Raw genomic sequence first — 18,126 nt, forward strand, 5'->3', positions numbered from 1 at the left:
AGGCCCTGTCCCACAGCCACAGCAGGGGACCTTGGAACTCTTCGCCATGCAGCCCCTTTGAGACCCCTACTCTGTCAGTCATCAGGGGTAGCTGAAGGCTTGTTCTCAAGCTCCTGACCGTGCTCCCGCGGGCTCATCGAGAGCCACCACCTACTCAGCCCTCCTTTCTTCCTTTCCATCCCTTCCTTCAGCCTGTCCCCATCCAGACCACCAGTGCACGTGGGGCAGGCCGTGTGCAGGACTCTGCAGGTTAGGGGTATGGGTGGCGGGGAGAGGGCTTGAGCCCGCTGCTGCTGTCGGGGCCTGTGTGCTCCGTGGGAGGCTGTGGGTCTCCCCTTGGGGCTCCTGTGTGGAGCGTCCCTCCCTCCTGGTCCCCGGGAGGCCGTCAGAGACCAGCCCCCCAGGGGCGAGGACCTCCCGCGCTCCCGGCTCGCTGCGCTGCGGTTCCACCAGCAACCATCGGGGGTCACTGTTGCTTCAGCGACCAGTGACCGGCGGGGTCAGGGCGGGGGTCCAGGGCACCCGGGGTCCTTGCCGCCCATCTTGACCCCGGCGGGGCAGGGCACAGGAGCTGTAAGCGCCTCGCCAGACACGGTCTCCGCAGACTCTCCCCAGGCTCCGCGTGTGCGGCCGCGCGTGGCCGCCTGGGGAGCGCGGCCCCGAGGCTGGACGCGGAGAGGCCGGTGCAGAACCGGACCCCGCCAGCCCCTTCTGCCGCCGGCCTCCTCCCCGGGACTTCAGTCCTTTACCCGCTGCTCCTCCCCGCAAATGCCCTGCCGGCCTTGGCATCGGAGCCCGGAGAGGGACTCCTGCCGCTTGCCTGGGGGCATCTCTGTTCGGGCGCGCGGGGGGAGCCGACGCGGACGCGCCTCCCTGCCCGGCTGCGGCTGGGGGCGTCCCGCGCCACCGCCACGGGGACGCTGGCGGGTCAGGTCCTCGCGGAGCTGCGGACAGCCGCGCGCTTATCCTGTATCCCCACCTCAGGGTCACGGCGTCAAGTCCCCAAGGAGGAGGGAGGAAGTTCAGCCCGTGTTAGCACCAGATAGACGGAGAGGTAATGGGCTGCCCGGGGCCAGGGCACAAAGAGACCCCAGCATTTATTGTGTTTTCTCCAGCCTTCCCACGGGAGGCAGGGGTGCGGCGCAGGGGCGAGGGCAGGGAGGAAGCAAGGCTCTTGAAGCCCTAATCACCCAAGGGTAAGAGGGAGATGGAGGGAAGGGCCTGCGAGAAGGGGTGAAGCTGCCCCGAGGCATGCGCCTGGGGAGGAGGGAGGAGGAGCACCAATCTTGGGGGTTCCTGGGTTCCGCAAAGGAGAGGAAGGGGGCGGGCAGGCTACCCGGCTGGGCTGGGACAGCGCTCACCCAGGTCTCTGGGCTCTCCCCACACCACCTGATGCGTGGGGCAGAGGGGGGCGGTGAGACACCCCACCCCCAGCATTCCAGACAAGGACAGGGAGGCCTGATCCGGCTGCTCTGCTGGTTTCCAGTGTGCAGACGGCGCCACATGTCGGCAGGAGACCCAAAGCTGAGGGTGGGGTTCTCTGGACCCCGCCTTCCGGGTGGGTGAGCCCCCCTTTCCCGTCTGAGTAGGGCCGCCTCTCTGAGGGCTGCGGCCTCTCCTCCACTCGGGCTGGGACCTTGCTCACTTTCTCGTGGAGAACTCAGACTCCCCAAGAAATCTTGGATGTCTCTGGACTCCTTAAGGGCGAGTCCGCTCGGAGCCCCCCACCCCGTCTTTCCTCTCCTGCTCCCTGGTGCAGCCTGGGCACCTCCTGGCCTTCCTGAGCATGGGATGGGGTGTGACTGTCCGCACACTTCATGGCCACAAAGGTCAGGACCGTTCCTCTCTGCCGGTCATCCGGGGAATACGGCGCCCCTCAGTGCCCCGGACCCCCATTTTGGGGGCGGCAGCCTGAGGAAGTCCCTTCTGGGGTGGGCAGAGAGTCAGGGTTGACATCCGGCAGCAGCGCCCCGCGGGCTGCCCGGCACTCTGGACTATAGTAGAAGGAGAAGAGGCGGAAGGAGGGCCGCAGCTCGCCCCGGATGCTGTCCAGGATGTGGGTGAAGGCGGGTCGCAGGCGCGGGTTCTGCTGCCAACAGCGGCGCATCAGCTCCTGCCTGGTGGGGCGGGGACAGCGTGAGAGGGGGCCGACTGCTGCAAGGGGGCCGTGGGAGGCGGCCTCTGGGAGGACCCCCGGGAGAGTAAGCAGGGCTGTAGTGGGGAGGACTCAGCTGGGGGCCAGCGGACAAGAGCGCATCAGAGGAGGCGGGCCAGAATCATGGGGGCAGGGCGGGTAGACAGAGCAGGAATGAGGAAGGGGCGGGGTGGGGGGTGACTTACAGCTGAAGGGGACAGCTCTCCAGCTCCTCCAGGACCCCACCATCCATGACAAACTTGAGCACCTGCTCGTTGGATAAGCCCTGGTAGGGCTGTTCGGCCAAGGTCACGATCTCCCAGAGCACCACACCGAAGGACCTGGAGGACACGCAGAAGGGCCTGAGCCCAGCACCTTGCGCGCTGCTCAGCGCATCCAGGCCTCATCCCGGACCCCACCTCCACATCCCCCGAACCCTCTGCTCCAGCCAGGCCCCACCAGACATCCGAGTGCGTGGTGAAGATTCCATCTTTGAGGGACTCGGGGGCCATCCAGCGCACGGGCAGCAGCCCCTTCCCGCCCTTGCGGTAATAGTCAGTTTCGTACACGTCTCGAGTCATCCCAAAGTCTGGAAAGCGAGGGTGGACAGGTATGGGGGCGGCAGAAGCACATGCCAGCCCCTGGCCCGGGGGTACCTCTCCTGGCCTTCTCCCCTCCATAGCTTCCAAGAATTCTGGAATGTGAGGGCTCAAAGAACCTCAGAGATCATCCCGCCCCAGGACCTCTGGCCTTGGACGGGGGTGCTGCGAGGGACAGGGCTGTTGGGTGGGCCTGAGTCTCCTAGCCCAGCTTAGGGAGACTCCCTCTGCTCCTCAGGCTGCCCCATACCCGCCCGGCACCCTCTGTACCCCCGATCTTGACAGTGAAGTCCTGGGACACCATGCAGTTCCGGGCCGCCAGATCTCGGTGCACAAACTTGTTGGCAGCAAGGTAGGCCATGCCATCTGCAATCTCACCGGCCATCTGGATCATATCTCCCAGCGCTGGCCGTGGGAGCCCCGGGTTGTTCTACAGCCAAGAGAGGGGGCTGGTGAAGAAGGAACCTAGAGGTTGGACTCCTGCCCAACGATCCCCGCACAACTGTGCCCAAGTCTTCTCTAACTCCCCAGCCCCGTGGCCCAGGGTTTTCCTGGTCTCCACCTCTGACTCGGGCCGCAGAGATCGAAGATGGCTCTTGAGGTCCCCCCGGGTCATTAACTCCATGATGACCAGAGTTGGCTGGCCCTGGGACACCACACCCAGGAGACGTACCTGGGATGGACAAAGAGCCTGGTTGCAGGTCCACCCAACACCCTGACCCTTTACCCACCTGGCCAAAATGTTGCTCTGCTGTGACCACCACCTGACCTTGACACCAACCCTGACCCTAAACCCAACCATGATCGTAACTCTAATTCTAATCTACCAATGACACTGACCCTAACCCATGACCTTGATCATACCTGTCATTCCAATCTTCATGATTCACCCAATTCTGACCTTGATCCCAATCATGGCCCTAATAATGATCTAGACGCTCAATACTGACCCCCCATCGATGATGGATCACAGCCCTAGCCATGACTCTGCCATGGCCCCACCATGACGTGGTTTAACTCTAACCCTAACCATGACTTTTACCTCTGTCCCAACCCTGACCTTGATGGTACCCTGACCTCATCCTTGACCCTATCCTTCTTATCATGTGACTTTCACTGTAATTATGGACCCTACCCTGGCAGCGTCCCCGATCCTTCCTTACCACATGGTGACACTTGAATGCCTTCATGACAGAGGCTTCCTTGAGGAACTCGATGCGTTCTCGTGGACTGGCCAGCTCATTGACGGTCTTCAGGGCCACGGGTGTGGACTCCTCTCCGGCCTCTAGCCCTTGTGCCAGCCCCTCATATACCATCCCAAAGGAGCCCTGGCCCAGTTCCCGGATTATGGAGATTTGCTCCCGAGGCACCTCCCACTCGTCAGGGACGTACACTGAGAGGAGGTGGGAGTCATGGGGCAGGAACACGGCCTCTGCCAAGCCCCCACCCACCTCTCTCCTCTTCAGAAAGGCTTGGGTCCCAAGGCGGCCTTGTCTAAGAAGGTCTCCCAGAGCGTGCCTCTCCTCTCCTCCTGCCTCCCTTTCCCACACCTGTCCCACCACTCCCGGACCTACTGTCAGAGGCGCTGAAGTACTCCGGATTCACAGAGGCATACAGGGTGCTGTTTCTGCAAGGGGGGGTGAGGGGGTCAGGCTGGAAGGGTCCTCAGGAAGGAAGGAGCAATGTCAGAGAACAAGGAGGAGGGATACCGCAAGGAGGAGCGAAGTCCCTTCCTCCCGTCCCTGGCCAGGCTGTCCCTGGGGAGCCCTAGACACTTTCCAAGCTGGCCTTTGTCCTAGGCCTGGGATCTGGGATCTGACAGACTGCGGATAGGGAGGAGGGGAGGAGGGCGGCTCCTGCCTCCCCAGGTCATCCTTAAAAGCCAGCTAATCAAAATTCTGCCTCCATTTCCCTCTTGTGTTCAGCCCCAGAGCATCTGGCACCAACCAGCCCAGGGCACTTGGTGAGGTGTCCTGTCTCCTCCCCTGCTTTCTTGACTGAGAACACGGTGACCAAACGAACACTCCCAGTGCGCCCAGACTGGGGAGTCCCCGGAGGGAAGACCTGTGTGGTAACGTCAGGGGAAGTCGGTCCCTCAGACTGAAAGGTGGTCTCCTCCATGCTGCCCTCAGGGGATGAGTTATTGCTTCTAAGGAATGTCCTCTTCCTGTCTCATATACCACCCTCCAGGGACCGTACCACCCTCCAGGGACCGACCTTGCGATGAGGGCTGGCGGGGGGTGGGTGGTGGGGGTGGTGGTGGAGGGTTGGGAGAGGGGGGATGGGAACCGGTAGGACTGGGCATCGTCACCTCTTCCTGCCGTAGAAGAAACCAAGGGCAGCGAGAATGATGAGCAGCATGAGCCCCACCGGGGTGACAGTGAGAAGGACGTGCAGCCCCCCGGAGTCTTCCTCCTCTGGTGGTCAGAGGGCAGCGGATGGTAGGGTCAAAGATGGAGAAGTCAGAGGGTAGAGGACACTTCGGTTTTCACCATGGGAAGTGAGAACGGGGGGGGGGAACCGGGCGGAGTGGCCACCACAGGAGACATGGCTGGGGACCCAGCTGGGGCTGTGGGGGTGCACGTCTGCGACCGAGGCCGCCTCTACCTGGGCCGGGGACGTAGAAAGCGATGCTTTCTGTCCAGGAGCCGTTGCCTGCCAGCGAGGTTGCCCGAACTCTGGCAGAGTAGTTTCCAGGGGGTAGCAGGGCCAGCTGGACGCCCCCGAACTTGGCGTATCGTAGGCGGGACACACACAGCACGGTGGCCTCCTGAGGGCAGGGCAGAACGGCTGGCTGGGAAAAGGGCGGACGTGCCGCCTGGGTCTGGGTTTGGGGGTTCCCGTGGGTACCTACCTCTCCCAAGCGGCGGTACTTGATTTCGTATTTGAGGATGAGTCCGTTGGGGTCCGGTGGCTCCAGCCAGCGCAGGAGGACGCTGCTTTTGCTGGCCGCCTCCCAGGCCACCTTCCCTGGGATGCCATCGGCTTCTCCTAGGGGAGAGGGCAGCAGGCAGCCCCGCCCCTCAGCTTCACGTCCGAGCGCCTGGGGGCCAATCTCCAGGTCCAGGAGGCTCAGTGCTTATGGGGACCGGAGTGGTGGGGAGGTCGAACGTTGGAGCACTGACTGGGTAGAGTCCTGCGGGGCGGGGGCGGGGCGGGCGGAGAACCTACTGTGGGGCATGGTGCGCGCGAAGACGAAGGTGGCGGCGCTGCAGCCCACGGTGTGCGCCGCGTGGTTGCAGGCGTGGATGTCGATGCGGTATTCCGTGAAGTGGCGCAGGCCACTCAACACCGCGCGCTCCCGGGGCACTTTGTCCTCCTGGATCTCGAAATCCGAGGTGTTTCCCCCAAGCCGGAGGGCCCCGGCGGCCCGGCGCTGCCTCCCCGAGTCCCTGGGGAGGGCGCGAGTCAGAGCCGCGGCCGCGCCCCGGGACCGCCGCCCCCCGGTCCCGCCCGGCTCACCTGTGAGGGCTCTTATGGACGGACGTCACCTTCCAGGGGGATCTGGGGAGACCGGGGAGGGCCGCGTCAGGCCCCGCCCCCGCCCCGCGAGACCCGCCCCGGCCCGGCCCCGCCTGCCAGGCCCGCCCCGCCCCGCCCCGCCCCCGGCTCGGGACGCACTTGGGGATGGTGATGGCGTTGTGCAGAAAGTTTTCGAACTTCTTCTGGAAGGAGGCCTCCTGCGCCTCCAGCGGCGGCAGGACCTGCCCGGGAGCGGGGTGCTGGCAGGGGCAGCAGCCGGGCTCCGTCTCGGCTTCCGGCTCCTCGTCTTCGCGGTCGAAGCGGGGATCGTTGTGGCTGGTGGGCAGCCGCAAGCCTGGCGCGGCGCGGGGAAGAGGCGCGGTCAGACGGACGGCGCCCGGGCCGCCGCCCAACCCTCCGGCCTGCGCCGCTGCCCTGCGCACCGCGGTGGCAGTAGTCGTTGAGGTAGAGGTCGCCGTCCTCCGCCAGACGCTGCCACAGCACCAGGTAGTAGGTGAGGTTCCCGTTGCGCTGAGTCGGTGGCTTCCAGCGTACCAGCAGGTGGGACGAGGAGTTGGACGTGGAGATGACGTCCTGGGGCACCGTGGGCGCTGGGGACGCAGGCAGGGTGCGACTGAGGCGCCGCGGATCCCCCTTTCTGGTACTGTTTGGTAATGGCCCCTCTCTGGGGTCCAAGCCCTTCGCTTTCTCCCAAGGAACCTCCCCTTCCTGGAACGCAGAATCCTGGCCTTCCCAAGGCCCTGGAAGGCCCTTGAATTGGCTCAAGTATTCCCCCTGCCCTCTCCCACCCACTGCGTCCCTAGGACCTTAGGCCGATGCCCTCTGTTCTCTCCAGGACTCTGACATCTGGCTTCCCAGTCTCTAGGGGCCTGGTGTCAAGCGACCCAGCTTCCCTGTTTCTGGTGCCTGGGTTCCTGCCTTCCCAACAGGGCTCAGGTATCCAGCTCCCGCCCCCTTCAAAGTCTTCCACATACCCGCGGGCAGGGTTCGGAGGTAGACGATGGGGCTCTGGGCTCCTTGGTGGGGGCTGTCCTCAGCGGTGGTCAGTGTGATGGCCCGTACGAACACTGCATACTGTGTCCAAGGCTTGAGGGGTGCAAGAGTCACCCCGGGTTCCTGGGTGCGGCTTAAGGGCAGCTCCACATCCAGCAGGTTCCAGCTCTGGGTCCCACAGGCGTCTGGACCTATGTGCTCTGTGGCGTTCTGGAATGGGCTGAACACCCCATCCCTAGAGCTGAGGGGCGGCTCAGCCGCATCCCAGTTTCTAGCACTCCTGTTCTCTCCGAACCACCATAAGAAGGTCACTGTCATTCTTCCAGTGTGCGTGAAGGCATCCCGCTCCTTGGGAGCACCCAGTGGCTGGGTCTGCTCAGAGCTGGGACTGGGCCAGGACCCACAGCGGGTCTGAGCCTGCAAAGCCACAGCCAGGCTTCGAGGCCATGATGCTAGGGGAGCTTCCTCAAGGACACTTAGGATTCTCTACCTTCTGAGCCCAGAGGCAGCTGGGTACAGCTGTGTGGACTGTGAGCCGCACGAGCCAGGCAGAGGGTGCCGTGCACACCGCCAGCCCACTTTAGTGTTCCTCGAAGTGTGGTCCATGGACCAGGATTACCTGGGAGCTTGTTAGAAATGCAGATTCTCGGGCTCTCCCCACGACTAACTGACTCGGAATCTGTGGGGATGGGGCCCGGGAGTCTGTATTTACAAACCCTCCAGCTCCCCATGCTGGAGACCTTCACCTCCCAGTGAGGCCCAGGAGAGCCTTGGCCATTTGAGCTGGCCTGGTGCCATTGACACGTCCTCCTTCCTCCCACGCCAGGCCCTGTGCTAGTGGGAAACTAAGACCTCCCCATCTGAATCCACAGGAAGGCCTCCAAGCCAGGTGGCTCCCATCTTCTGTCGACTGTAGACGTGGAAACACTCCCCATGCTGCCCTCCCGGCCTGCCATCCCGAACCCACTTCTCTCCTCTAAGAATTCTCGTTTTGATTCCTAGCCATGCTTTTGGAGAGATCCTTCCTGTGGTCTAACCACTGTCCCTCCTACTATGGTCAGTACGCTCTCTCCAAAGCAAAACCAGCCCGTCCTTGGCTGTCCCGCCTCCCTCCCTTCCTTAGGTTTTAATGAAATGCTGGCAGAGCTCCGCATAAATCCGGCCAAATTAGTGGGTGCTCCCCAAACCGCTGCTGGGCAGGAGCCTGTGGTCAGCAGAGAACATTAACATAGTGAATTGAAGTTTAATTATCCGAGCCTTCCCAGCGGGGCGCCTCTCCTGGTCTCTCACAAGTCCTGACTGTCCTCTCCATTTCACTGGTGAGGTGAAACTGAGGCACGGAGGGGTGAATAAGGTGAAGGGAGAGCCAGGCGTGGGCCCTACAAGGGAGTGAGTCTTAGGGGTCCTGGCTCCTTGCCTCGCTGCACCCCGGGGCTCTGTCCTCACCCCAGCTGCTGCGTTTGGGTACAGATGGGCGGGGCCGGGTCTGACCCCGCCCCCGGGGGACTCTGGCCCCGCCCCTCTAGCCCCACCCCCGGCACTCACGACTCCTTGTAGTACACGATGAAGCTGAGCAGGTCCCGCGCCTCCAGCGGCTCGTAGCGCTCCCAGCGCAGCAGGATGCTGTCGGCCTGCGTCACGTTGGACACGAAGCGCAGGGTGCGAGTCTGGCCTGGGGGGCGAGGGGCCGACACCTGCTGTCAGCCGCGTCTGTCTCCGCCCGAGTCGCCTGCTTCCGAGCCCCCACCCGGGTCCGGCGGATGGCGCCCACAACGCGGCCTCCGAAGAGAACCTATCGCGTCGTCCGGGGCCAACGCCCCCTCCCCCCGGGGCCGTGTCTGGGGTGTTTCAGGGCGCGTGCGCGCCGCGGGGGTTTCTGGGGGTCCGTGGCTCTGGGGTTGCGGCGTCGGGCCTCACAGGCGGCGCGGTCTCCGTTGGTGCGTGGGTTGATCTCGGCCTTGTTTTGCCGTCCCCGAGTGCCGGTCACCTCCTCCAGGCGGTAGATGTGCTCCAAGCAGAGGCGAGGGTTGAAGGCGAAGTAGATCTTGCCCACGGGAATGGTGAGCCCCGCGGCCGCCCAGGCCCCCAGCTGTTGCAGGTTCTGGTTGTCCAGCACATACAGAGTGTAGTTCCTGGGCAGGGGGTGGGGGTGGGGAGAGACCTTGCGCTGCAGGGGAGGTGGAGGCAAGGGGTGCGGAACCCGAGCGCCTTATGGGCCCCTCCTGGAGGGGCTGAGCTGGGGGCATGGGGAGGAGGGGCCCTCAGTCTGGGGCTATGCCTCTCCAGCTGGAGTGTGGGTACCCCTGGGGGTCCACGGCCGTTTCGGGGAGACACGAGAAACCACTCAGCTGGATGATAATGTAGAAATTCTCTGGGGGCGCCTGGGGGCTCCGTGGGTTGAGCGCCCTCTTGATTTCCGCTCCCGGTGGTGATCTCAAGGTCATGATCTCAGGCTGGTGAGATCAAAACCCCTCTAGGGCTCTACTCTGGGTGTGAAGCCTCTCTCTTGCTCTGCTGGCCCCCCATTCCTGGCCCATGAACAGGTGCGCGCGCTCTCTCTCTCTGTCTCTCTTGTAAATAAATAAAATAAAACAAAATAAAATAAAACAGGGAAGCCTGGGTGACTCAGTTGGTTAAGCATCTGCCTCTGGCTCAGGTCGTGATCCCAGGCAGGAATCCTGCTTCTCCCTCTGCTTCTCTCTCTGTCTCTCATGAATAAACAAACAAACAAATAAATAAATAAATTTTTAAAAATCTAAATAAATAAATAAATAAAAACAGAACAAAACATTCTCTGTGTTTTGAAAAATCCTAGCTATGTTACAGGTAGGTCTTGACTGGTAGGTGGCGGGGATGGGGCAACCCAGGTGGTCTTGCTCTGCTGTTGAGAGCGTCAGAAAGCAGTGGTGGCCAACCTATGTGGAGTCTGATGTCACCATAAACGATATAGAATATATGTGTTCCAGGCACTATTTTAGGTGCTTTGCACACAACAACATAAGTAATATTCACAACAACCCTAAGAAAGAAGTAGTGTCAGGGGCGCCTGCGTGGCTCAGTGGGTTAAAGCCTCCGCCTTCGGCTCAGGTCATGATCTCAGGGTCCTGGGATCAAGCCCCGCATCGGGCTCTCTGCTCAGTGGGGAGCCTGCTTCCTCCTCTCTCTCTCTGCCTGCCTCTCTGCCTACTTGTGATCTCTGTCTGTAAAATAAATAAATAAATAAATAAATAAATAAATAAATAAATCTATCTTAAAAAAAAAAAAAAGAAAGGAAGAAGTAGTGTTATATTAAACCCATTTTACAGATGAGAAAATTGAGGACCACAGAAGTTAAGTAACCCACCCAGTGTCACACATACACCACAGAGCTGACTCCAGAGCCCATGCTCTTTCCCCCTGTTTGGGGAGTGTTAGGGAGGACATGTGATAGAGGGAGCTGGTCAGAGGCTGTTTCTGACCCCTTACCCGTCCACCATGGCGTCCCCCCGGATTAGTTTGAGGTTCCTGAAAAAGCCCAGGGACACAAGGGCAAAGGAGTGCTTGATTTTGAGGAAGCCAGTGATGGTCTCGATGAGCCCCAGGCTTTGCTGTAGCTCCGGCTCTAGGTTATCTGGAACCGGGGAAGACAGGGCTGGAGCCGCGTGGGGGAGGTGTATGGCTGGCAGGGGGGCCGGTGGGGGGAAGGTGCTGGTGGCAGGGGTAGCAGGGAGGGGGGACCCTGAGGACTGGGACCCAGGGTGATAGGAAGCAGGGCTTTAGCTGGGTCACTGTCAGGGGCATGACCAGGAGCAGAGGTGCACCCTGAGGAAGGTACTGACAGCCTTGGCGAAGGTTGACGATGAGGCTCCCCTCCACATGGGTGCAGCCCGCCAGGTCCTGTGCCGCCTGGATGGAGTCGATGGTCTTGGTGCCCACCTTGCACTCTTTGGGGCACAGCCCCTCACACTTGTGGCAGAATATGCTAGCAGGGGCAAGTGGAAGGTGTGGAGTGAGCCCCGGACCAGTGGGGACCCCCTCACTGATCCAAGAGTGCCCCCACCCCCTACACTCACCTGCTGCTGTTGCGGGTGAAGCCCGGGGGGCACTGGGCCAGGCAGCTGCCCTCGTGGATGCCGAAGGTGGAGGCGCGGCCGGGCACAGAGCGCAGGCTGGCACAGCGCTCTGCCGTGACACAGCGCCAGGACTCATGCTGGTAGGTGCCTGGAGGGCAGGCCCGGTGACAGGTGCCCTGGAAGTAGAGGTGACGACAGGCCAGGCAGGCCCGGGGGTCCTCTGGCCGGCTGCAGCCCCCCAGGCATTCGGAGTGGCAGCACTGCCCCCCAGCTGTGCAGGCCAGTCCATGGGGACAGGGACACACTGTGGACAGAGTGCGGAGTTAGGCCTCTCCCCTGACACCCCAGTCCCGGTGCTACCCCCGCCCCTGGGATAACACTGTTAGGCAGCATCCAAATTCCTCCAGTGCAGATGACAGTGGCTGCTGACTCGCTTTTCCCCAGATGGGGCTCTTGGAGGACCAGGACCATGGCCCCTCTCTGTGGCTTCCCATCTCCCACAGCACCTGGTGAGGGTTCAGAGCTCAGGACAGAGCAATGACCATGTCTACCTGGACCGCTTCTCCCCAGCCTGCTGTCCTGTCTGGGCCCGGTGCTCAGATCGTCACTGGGCATGGTGCCAGGGGGAACCTGCCCCCTTTCCTGGGCAGTGAGGCCTGGGGCCGGTGGGCCTGCGAGTGTGTGCAAGGCGGGGGCAGCCCTCGTCATCTCACCTGTCCATACCTCCACCCTCCCCGGCTCTGTGCCCTAGGTGGGGGCCGCCCAAAGTGGCCGCCGTTGGGGGTTGGGGCTGGGGGCCCAAGGTATGCGAAGTCTGCGGGTGGCAGCCTGCTGTCTGGGAGCGGGTGTGTGGTGGGGTCAGCGAGGGCGTGTTGATACTGTACATGAGAGAGGACGAGCAGCCACGGTGTTTACAGCCAACACAGGGGCATGGGGACGTGGGGCCCAGCGGACACAGAAGGGATCTGGTTACGCTTCTCCTGCGGCGCTGAGGTTTTGGGTGAGGGTCGGGGACCCCAGGTCGGGTCCTGGCCTCTGGGAGCTTTTCCTTTACTCCCCTGTAACTTCTGCTTCCTCCTCCCGTCACCCCTCCTTGTATCACTTCCCCCCTTTGCTCTGCTTCCTTCCTTCTGTTTTCTCTCCAGGCCCCTTATTGGTAAGGAAGACCCCCCTGTTCTGTCCTTCCTCAGTCAGCTCTACTTTCCCTGCCCACCCAGCTCCCCTCCCCCCAAATGCTGCCAGCCCGCCCTGGATCACCTGTGCTAGGACCACTTTTATCAGGAACCTAGAGCCCCCACCAGGGCCCAGGCACTGGTTTAATGCTGAGAGAATAGCTCATTGCCCCGAATGACCCCGTGCTTGCCTTACAGATGAGGGAGCAGGCTCAGACACGCACCCTGAGCGAAGCCAGTAGGTTGCACAGCTGAGATCGGACGGAGCCCAGGCCGTCTGGCCTCGTACTTAGCCGCTGCCCCATGTGGCTTCCCTCCCCCGTGCCCACCTCACACCTGTCCTGTCCCCTCTCCCTGACTCCTGGCTGCTGTCCTGCATGGTCCCTTGACGGCCTCGTGCCAACTCAGTTATTGAATTTTTCTGACCCATCCCGTGGCCGCCCAGCGCCACCACCCACCCCCGCCGCCCCTGCCCTCCCTGTGTGCCCACCCCCGCTGGTGTTCTGGGCTGGGGCCCACCTCTCTGGCAGTGGCTGGAGGTCCAGCACCTGTAGTCGGTGTGCCCGCCGAAGGTGGTCCTGGCGCAGGGCTGGCCGGCGGCACCCAGCACGCCGGGGCACACGTCCGCACACTCCTCGCGCGGCTTGTTGCCCACGATGTGGTTGGCGCCAGGCGAGGGCTGCAGCAGGCCCCAGTCGATGGTGGAGAGGTGGCAGAGCTCCTGGTTCTTCTCCACCCGCACGGCCCCGCGCAGCACGGCCCCCAGCGCCGGCAGCCCCACGTCCCGCAGGTGCGGCATCTCGTAGATGACCAGTGCGTAGCCCAGGAAGAGGCGGGCGCCACGCACCACCGCCAGGTTGGGGAAGAGGTCCCGCAGGCTCTCCAGGCCATAGACGCGGAAGAGGAGCAGGTAGTCCGTGACCTGAGTGAGGCGCGGGAAGCTGAGGCCGCGGAAGTCCTCGCCGGTGGCCGTGAACATGAGCAGGATCTGCAGATAGCCTTCCACCACGCTGCAGTTCTCCAGCCGGCGCAGCTCGGCCACCTCCGAGCGGATGTCCAGGCTGGGACACACTGTGGGCACAGGCGGCAGCGGCCGTCAGTGCAGCTCGGCCCGGCACCCCATCCTGCCTGGGGAAGCTTTGGGGGAGGGGTGCCTCTCTGGGAGCAGGACATCGCCCCGGAGGAGGGCTCTGCTGTGGCCTCCTCCCCAGCCTCCGAGGCTCCTGGCATCTTGAAGGGCCCACTGCCGCCCGGGGCCCCTCCTGGTCTGTTCTGCCCTGGAGAGCCAAAGGGTCTTCTCAAAAAAGGTTGGCTCCCATTCCTCCACCTCTTTCAAGTTCAAGTCCTTACCCCAGCTGGCAAGGCCTCTGTGGCCTCTCTGACCCCATCCCCTGCTCTCTCTTCTTCAGCCACACTGACATTTTCGCTCTTCCTCAAACAGGTCACCCGAGCTTCTGCCCTGAGGCCTTTGCGCCTTCTGTTCCCCCTGGCTAGAACACTGTTCCCTCTAGATGGTCCCTCACCTCCTTCAAGTCCCTGCTCAAATGTCCCGTCCTCAATGAGGCCGTCTCTGACCCTCCTTTTAAATACCCCCTGCCCCCTGCTTCCTGCTTACTTTTTCTCCTTAAATCTTTACACTGGCTAATATACAATTTCCTTATTTTGTTTACGGTAAGCTCCGGAAGGGCAGGGATCTCGGAATGATTCGTTGCTGTCTCCGTGGTGCCTGGTATATGCCTGGCACGAAACCGGTGCTCGGTCAATGTCTGACGTACGAACGAATTCCGAGGCTGAGACCAGAGCCTCATACATCCCGCTTCCCACCCTGGCCTGAGGGAGCTCCATGTCTGGTCCCGCATTGCTTTACGCTGGAAGGGATGTTCCAACTCCCCATTGCTGGAAGTTCAAACTTAAAATCCCTCAGGCTGACATGGCGGGGCGTTGACACACACAGGCCCACGCGAATTACGCCAGCCTCCGCGGGGTTCCTTGGCCTGGCCACACACTCAGCGCTTGTCCCACGAACCGCAGGTCCAGCCCGCCTCCCCCGATCGTGGCCTGAGTCAATCACTTCCCCCCCAGGCTGGGCAGCACTGGCCCTGGCACCCACAGGTGCCGTCCATGTTTCTGTCACCCTCTAGGGAGGGGATCTCCCGAGGGTGGGGCGCTGCTGGTCAGCACCGTGTCCCTCCACGGCGCTCAGTTCGGGGCTGGAGACACCCGGGACCATAGTTTGAATCCATGGACATTTGGTTCCCAAGTCCACTCCTCTCCTGGGGACCGGGGTGTGTCCGCCTTCGTCTGACCCAGGCCTACTTCCCTCTCTCTCCCCGAGGCACCAAGGACCAGTCCCCGGAGTGGGCTGTGTACCTGGGCCCTGGGCTCTCACTTTGCTCCTTCCGCAGCAGGAGATGCAAGTCTGAATTCTTTCTCTGCGCCGCTCAAGCCTGCTCGGCGGCTAGCCTCCGCTCCCCCCGCTCCCTCGCGCCCTGCCTGGCTCTGGGCACTCTGCCACAGACCGCCCCCCACCCCCACTCCCCCACCCCTGCCCAGCCCCTGCTGAGGAGGGGGCCCTCTGGGGCTTATATCACACCTTCTCCCTGTCATCCTTAAGGGTCCCCGTGCTTGGCTCTGCCCAGTTACTGTGTGTGTGTCTGAGCACACACAGGTACACACGGGCACGCGCGCACGCCCCCCCCCCCAAAGACAGAATGAGAAAACACTTCTAGCCCTCCAGGCAAAGGCCAATCAGGGCCTACAAGGCGCCCACATGCCACTTTCCCTCATGCCCCTGCCTCTCTAGGGCTCCCCTGATGGGAGTCATTTGGAAAAACAAATCCTCGACCTTCACAGATTAACCCCTGCCTGCCTCTCCTCAGGACATGGCCCTGTGCAGAGCTACACTGGGAACAGGACATCTGGGTCCCCTGTGACCAAACAACCAAACGCCACCCCCTGGGCCCCCTCCCAGGGACGTGCTCCCTTCCTGACAACCGTGCTCGTGGCTGGCATCCGTGGTAACCTGTCCTGGTGCAGAGTGGAGGAGGGGAGGGGAACGGGCTCTCTCCTCCTTGCCCGCAATGCCTTCCCGACTAGCAGTGTTCGAGGGACCCCTGACCCCAAACCATGTGCAGCTTTCCTCTGTCTCTGACCTGCTCCTGGAAGCCCTTGGTCTGAGGGCGTCACAGGACCTGCCAGGTGGGCACACAGCGCCGGACCCCTGAACCGTCTCAGTCTGGAAGGGGATGGTGGGGTTGGGGAAGGCTGCGCTCTTAATCCTTCCCCTTTGGAATCTTGCCAGCTCAGCTTCTGTGCTCCCCCACCCCCACCGTGCTCCCCGCACCCCCATGTGGGCCCCCTGGTCTATATCATCTTCCCCTCCCAAACTCTGCACATGGGAAGCCTCTGGCCGGAAGGGCTAGTGAAAGGCAACCTCCACCCCAGTGTGTGGGCCCTGAGTGTGCGGGCCCTGAGTGTGGGGGCCATGGGACCAGGCCCTGGGCACTGGCCAGCTTTCCCTCCCAGTCCTCTGAGCCTCAGTTCCCTGTCTGCACAATGGGTTCAGTTAGTTCATGGTGCCCAGTTCTGAGCTACCCATCCCGTCCCGGTGCCTGTCGAGTTCAGTGGCCTTGGAAATGAGCCCTAGGTCTCTCCTCCCATCATGCCACTCTCATTCAGGTCTACTGGGATCAGGGTTTCATAAGCGGGAATGGAAGGCATCTCTTCATCTCTCTGTTTCAAGGTCCTTCTCACAACCCAGGGAACTGAGAAGAAACGCTTATGTGGGAGAGTTAACTGCCCTTGCTGGTGGGAAGTCCTTCTGAGAGCTAACCACAACCTTCATGTAGCAGGAGGTAAACACCTGTGTTCCGGCTGGACACTCAGTTGTCTGGCCACTGGGCTTGCCGGGGGGTGTGGGAGGGGTGGAGATGGGGGTCCAGGAGACAGTGTTGGGCGACTCACCCTCTAGTGTGTCCAGGCCAGATCCCAAGGAGAGGAGGATCAGGAGCAGGTGTGCTACCCACGCGCCCAGCCTGGGCACTGCCATTGTCCCAGCCCTGCCTTGTGCCGGGTCCCGGCTTCTGCAGATGGCTCCAGGGAGAAAAAGGGTCTGGCAGGCCCTAAGGGACACAGAGAGGCAGGCTTCAAGGGGGAGGGAAGGGTAGGGGCCCACCGAGGGGGAATCCCACACAGAGATAGCAGGAGACGGAATGAGAGCCGCGGAGACACAAAGACAGCCACAGCCAGCCACTGACAGCAGCCTGTGGCCGGGCCACAGACAGAGACTCAGTCGGAACCAAGAGACAGAGAGATGAGGACGGAGATGCAGACCGCAACAGAGGAGATGCGGAGAGGCCTCCAGAGCGAGAAGGGCTCGCAGGGTGCGAGCAAATGGCAGTCCAGGAGGCCTGCCGACCCGGAGCAAGAGTCGAACCGAAGCCTGGGGAGCTCCGCCGGGAGCGCGGCGCGGACCCGCCCGGGAGAGAGCGGCCCGGATCCTCGCGGCCGCGGGGCACCCGGGCGGCAGGAGCGGCAGGAGCGGCAGGTGGCCGCGGAGACGCGCCCAGCTCCCGCCCTCCCCGCCCCAGGGCCAAACGGATTGGCTTGCTGGGACCTCCGGCTCTCTCCGCCCTTCCCGCCAAGCCAAAATATTTAGCCTGACAACTGAGGGGGGACAGGTCTGTTGGGGGAAATAAGGCCAAAATACAGGGGATGGTTGTCTGGGGACCGAGCTCCCTCATCGCCCCTGCGGACTCGCTCACGTGGGGCCGCGCTGCCCGCGGAGGAGGGGGCCGTGGCCGTGGCTGGGCTGGGGTGTGGGGGACGTTCTGCGGCCGGCGGGAGCCCCGACACCTGCTGGGTGGCTCCTGGCAGGCGCCAGCCGGCGGGGCGAGCTTGCTGAACCCCAGCGGGACCGCGAACCGGTCCCGAACGCGCAGGCGGGTCGCCTCTCCGGGCCCCTCGCAGCCCCCCGGGGGCCGCCACGCCCGCTTTCGCGCGAGGCTCGGTCCCGCCAAGCCCCTCGGCCACAGCCAAGACCCTGGGCCTGCCTCTGTCCGGTCGCCTTCCCAAACCAGGCTGCCGGTCTGTCTGTCTGTCTGTCTGTCTGTCCGCGTCGGGGCAGCGGGCCCGGCGGAGGGGCCCCCGCGCCTCCCTCTCTCTCGCCCTCTCGGAGGGCGCTCCGGGCGGCCCTCGCCTGCCCTCTCTGCCCGACGGTCCCTGCTCGGGGACCCTTTGCTCGTCCTTACCGCCCCCTCCCCGGCCCGAGTCGGGCTCCTGCAGCCGCCGAGGCCCGCGGCGCGGGAGGCGCTGGGGATCCCGGGGCTTCCCGGGCGCGGCCTGCGAGGACCGACGGGTCCAGCCCCACCGCGGCGGCTCGGGGTCCGAGGAGCTGAGAGCAGACCCAGTCACTTCTGCGCGCAGACATCGACGCTCTGGCCAGGGCGGCGGTCGATGCCAGCCCAGCCCGGCGGGGCCCCAGCGGCCGGGGTCGGGGCGGTCGCGGGGCCCCGGGGCGCCGCGCGGGGCCGGCTGCAGAGCGCGCCCCCGCCCCGCCGAGCGCACCCCCGCGCCGGCCTCTAGCGCCGCCCTGTGGTCCCTCCGGCGCCCCGGCTCGCCCGGCCCTCCTCCCGCTGTCTCGGGGCGACTCCTTCCTCCCGCTGTTTTCTTGCTCCAGGTCCGCGTTGGGTCCT

The 18,126-nt window shown here is 63.3% G+C and overlaps 1 protein-coding gene across 1 annotated transcript; it reads right to left on the reverse strand.

Moving 5' to 3' along the window:
* Positions 1–1,876: 1,876 nt before the first annotated feature.
* Positions 1,877–16,481, reverse strand: INSRR (insulin receptor related receptor; the record flags this gene model as incomplete). The annotated part of the gene is made up of 22 exons (XM_080825141.1): positions 1,877–2,117; positions 2,341–2,475; positions 2,594–2,723; positions 3,004–3,163; positions 3,296–3,406; positions 3,897–4,126; positions 4,308–4,360; positions 5,045–5,150; positions 5,341–5,503; positions 5,588–5,724; positions 5,905–6,125; positions 6,196–6,237; positions 6,355–6,550; positions 6,639–6,806; positions 7,191–7,429; positions 8,755–8,881; positions 9,127–9,341; positions 10,675–10,819; positions 11,028–11,170; positions 11,262–11,565; positions 12,953–13,504; positions 16,397–16,481. The coding sequence occupies 22 exons, from the start codon at positions 16,479–16,481 to the stop codon at positions 1,877–1,879; spliced, it is 3,903 nt and encodes a 1,300-aa protein (XP_080681267.1).
* Positions 16,482–18,126: the final 1,645 nt, after the last annotated feature.

This window comes from Martes martes (genome assembly GCF_963455335.1).
Source record: "Martes martes genome assembly, chromosome: 15".
In the NCBI taxonomy this organism is placed as follows: Eukaryota; Metazoa; Chordata; class Mammalia; order Carnivora; family Mustelidae; genus Martes; species Martes martes.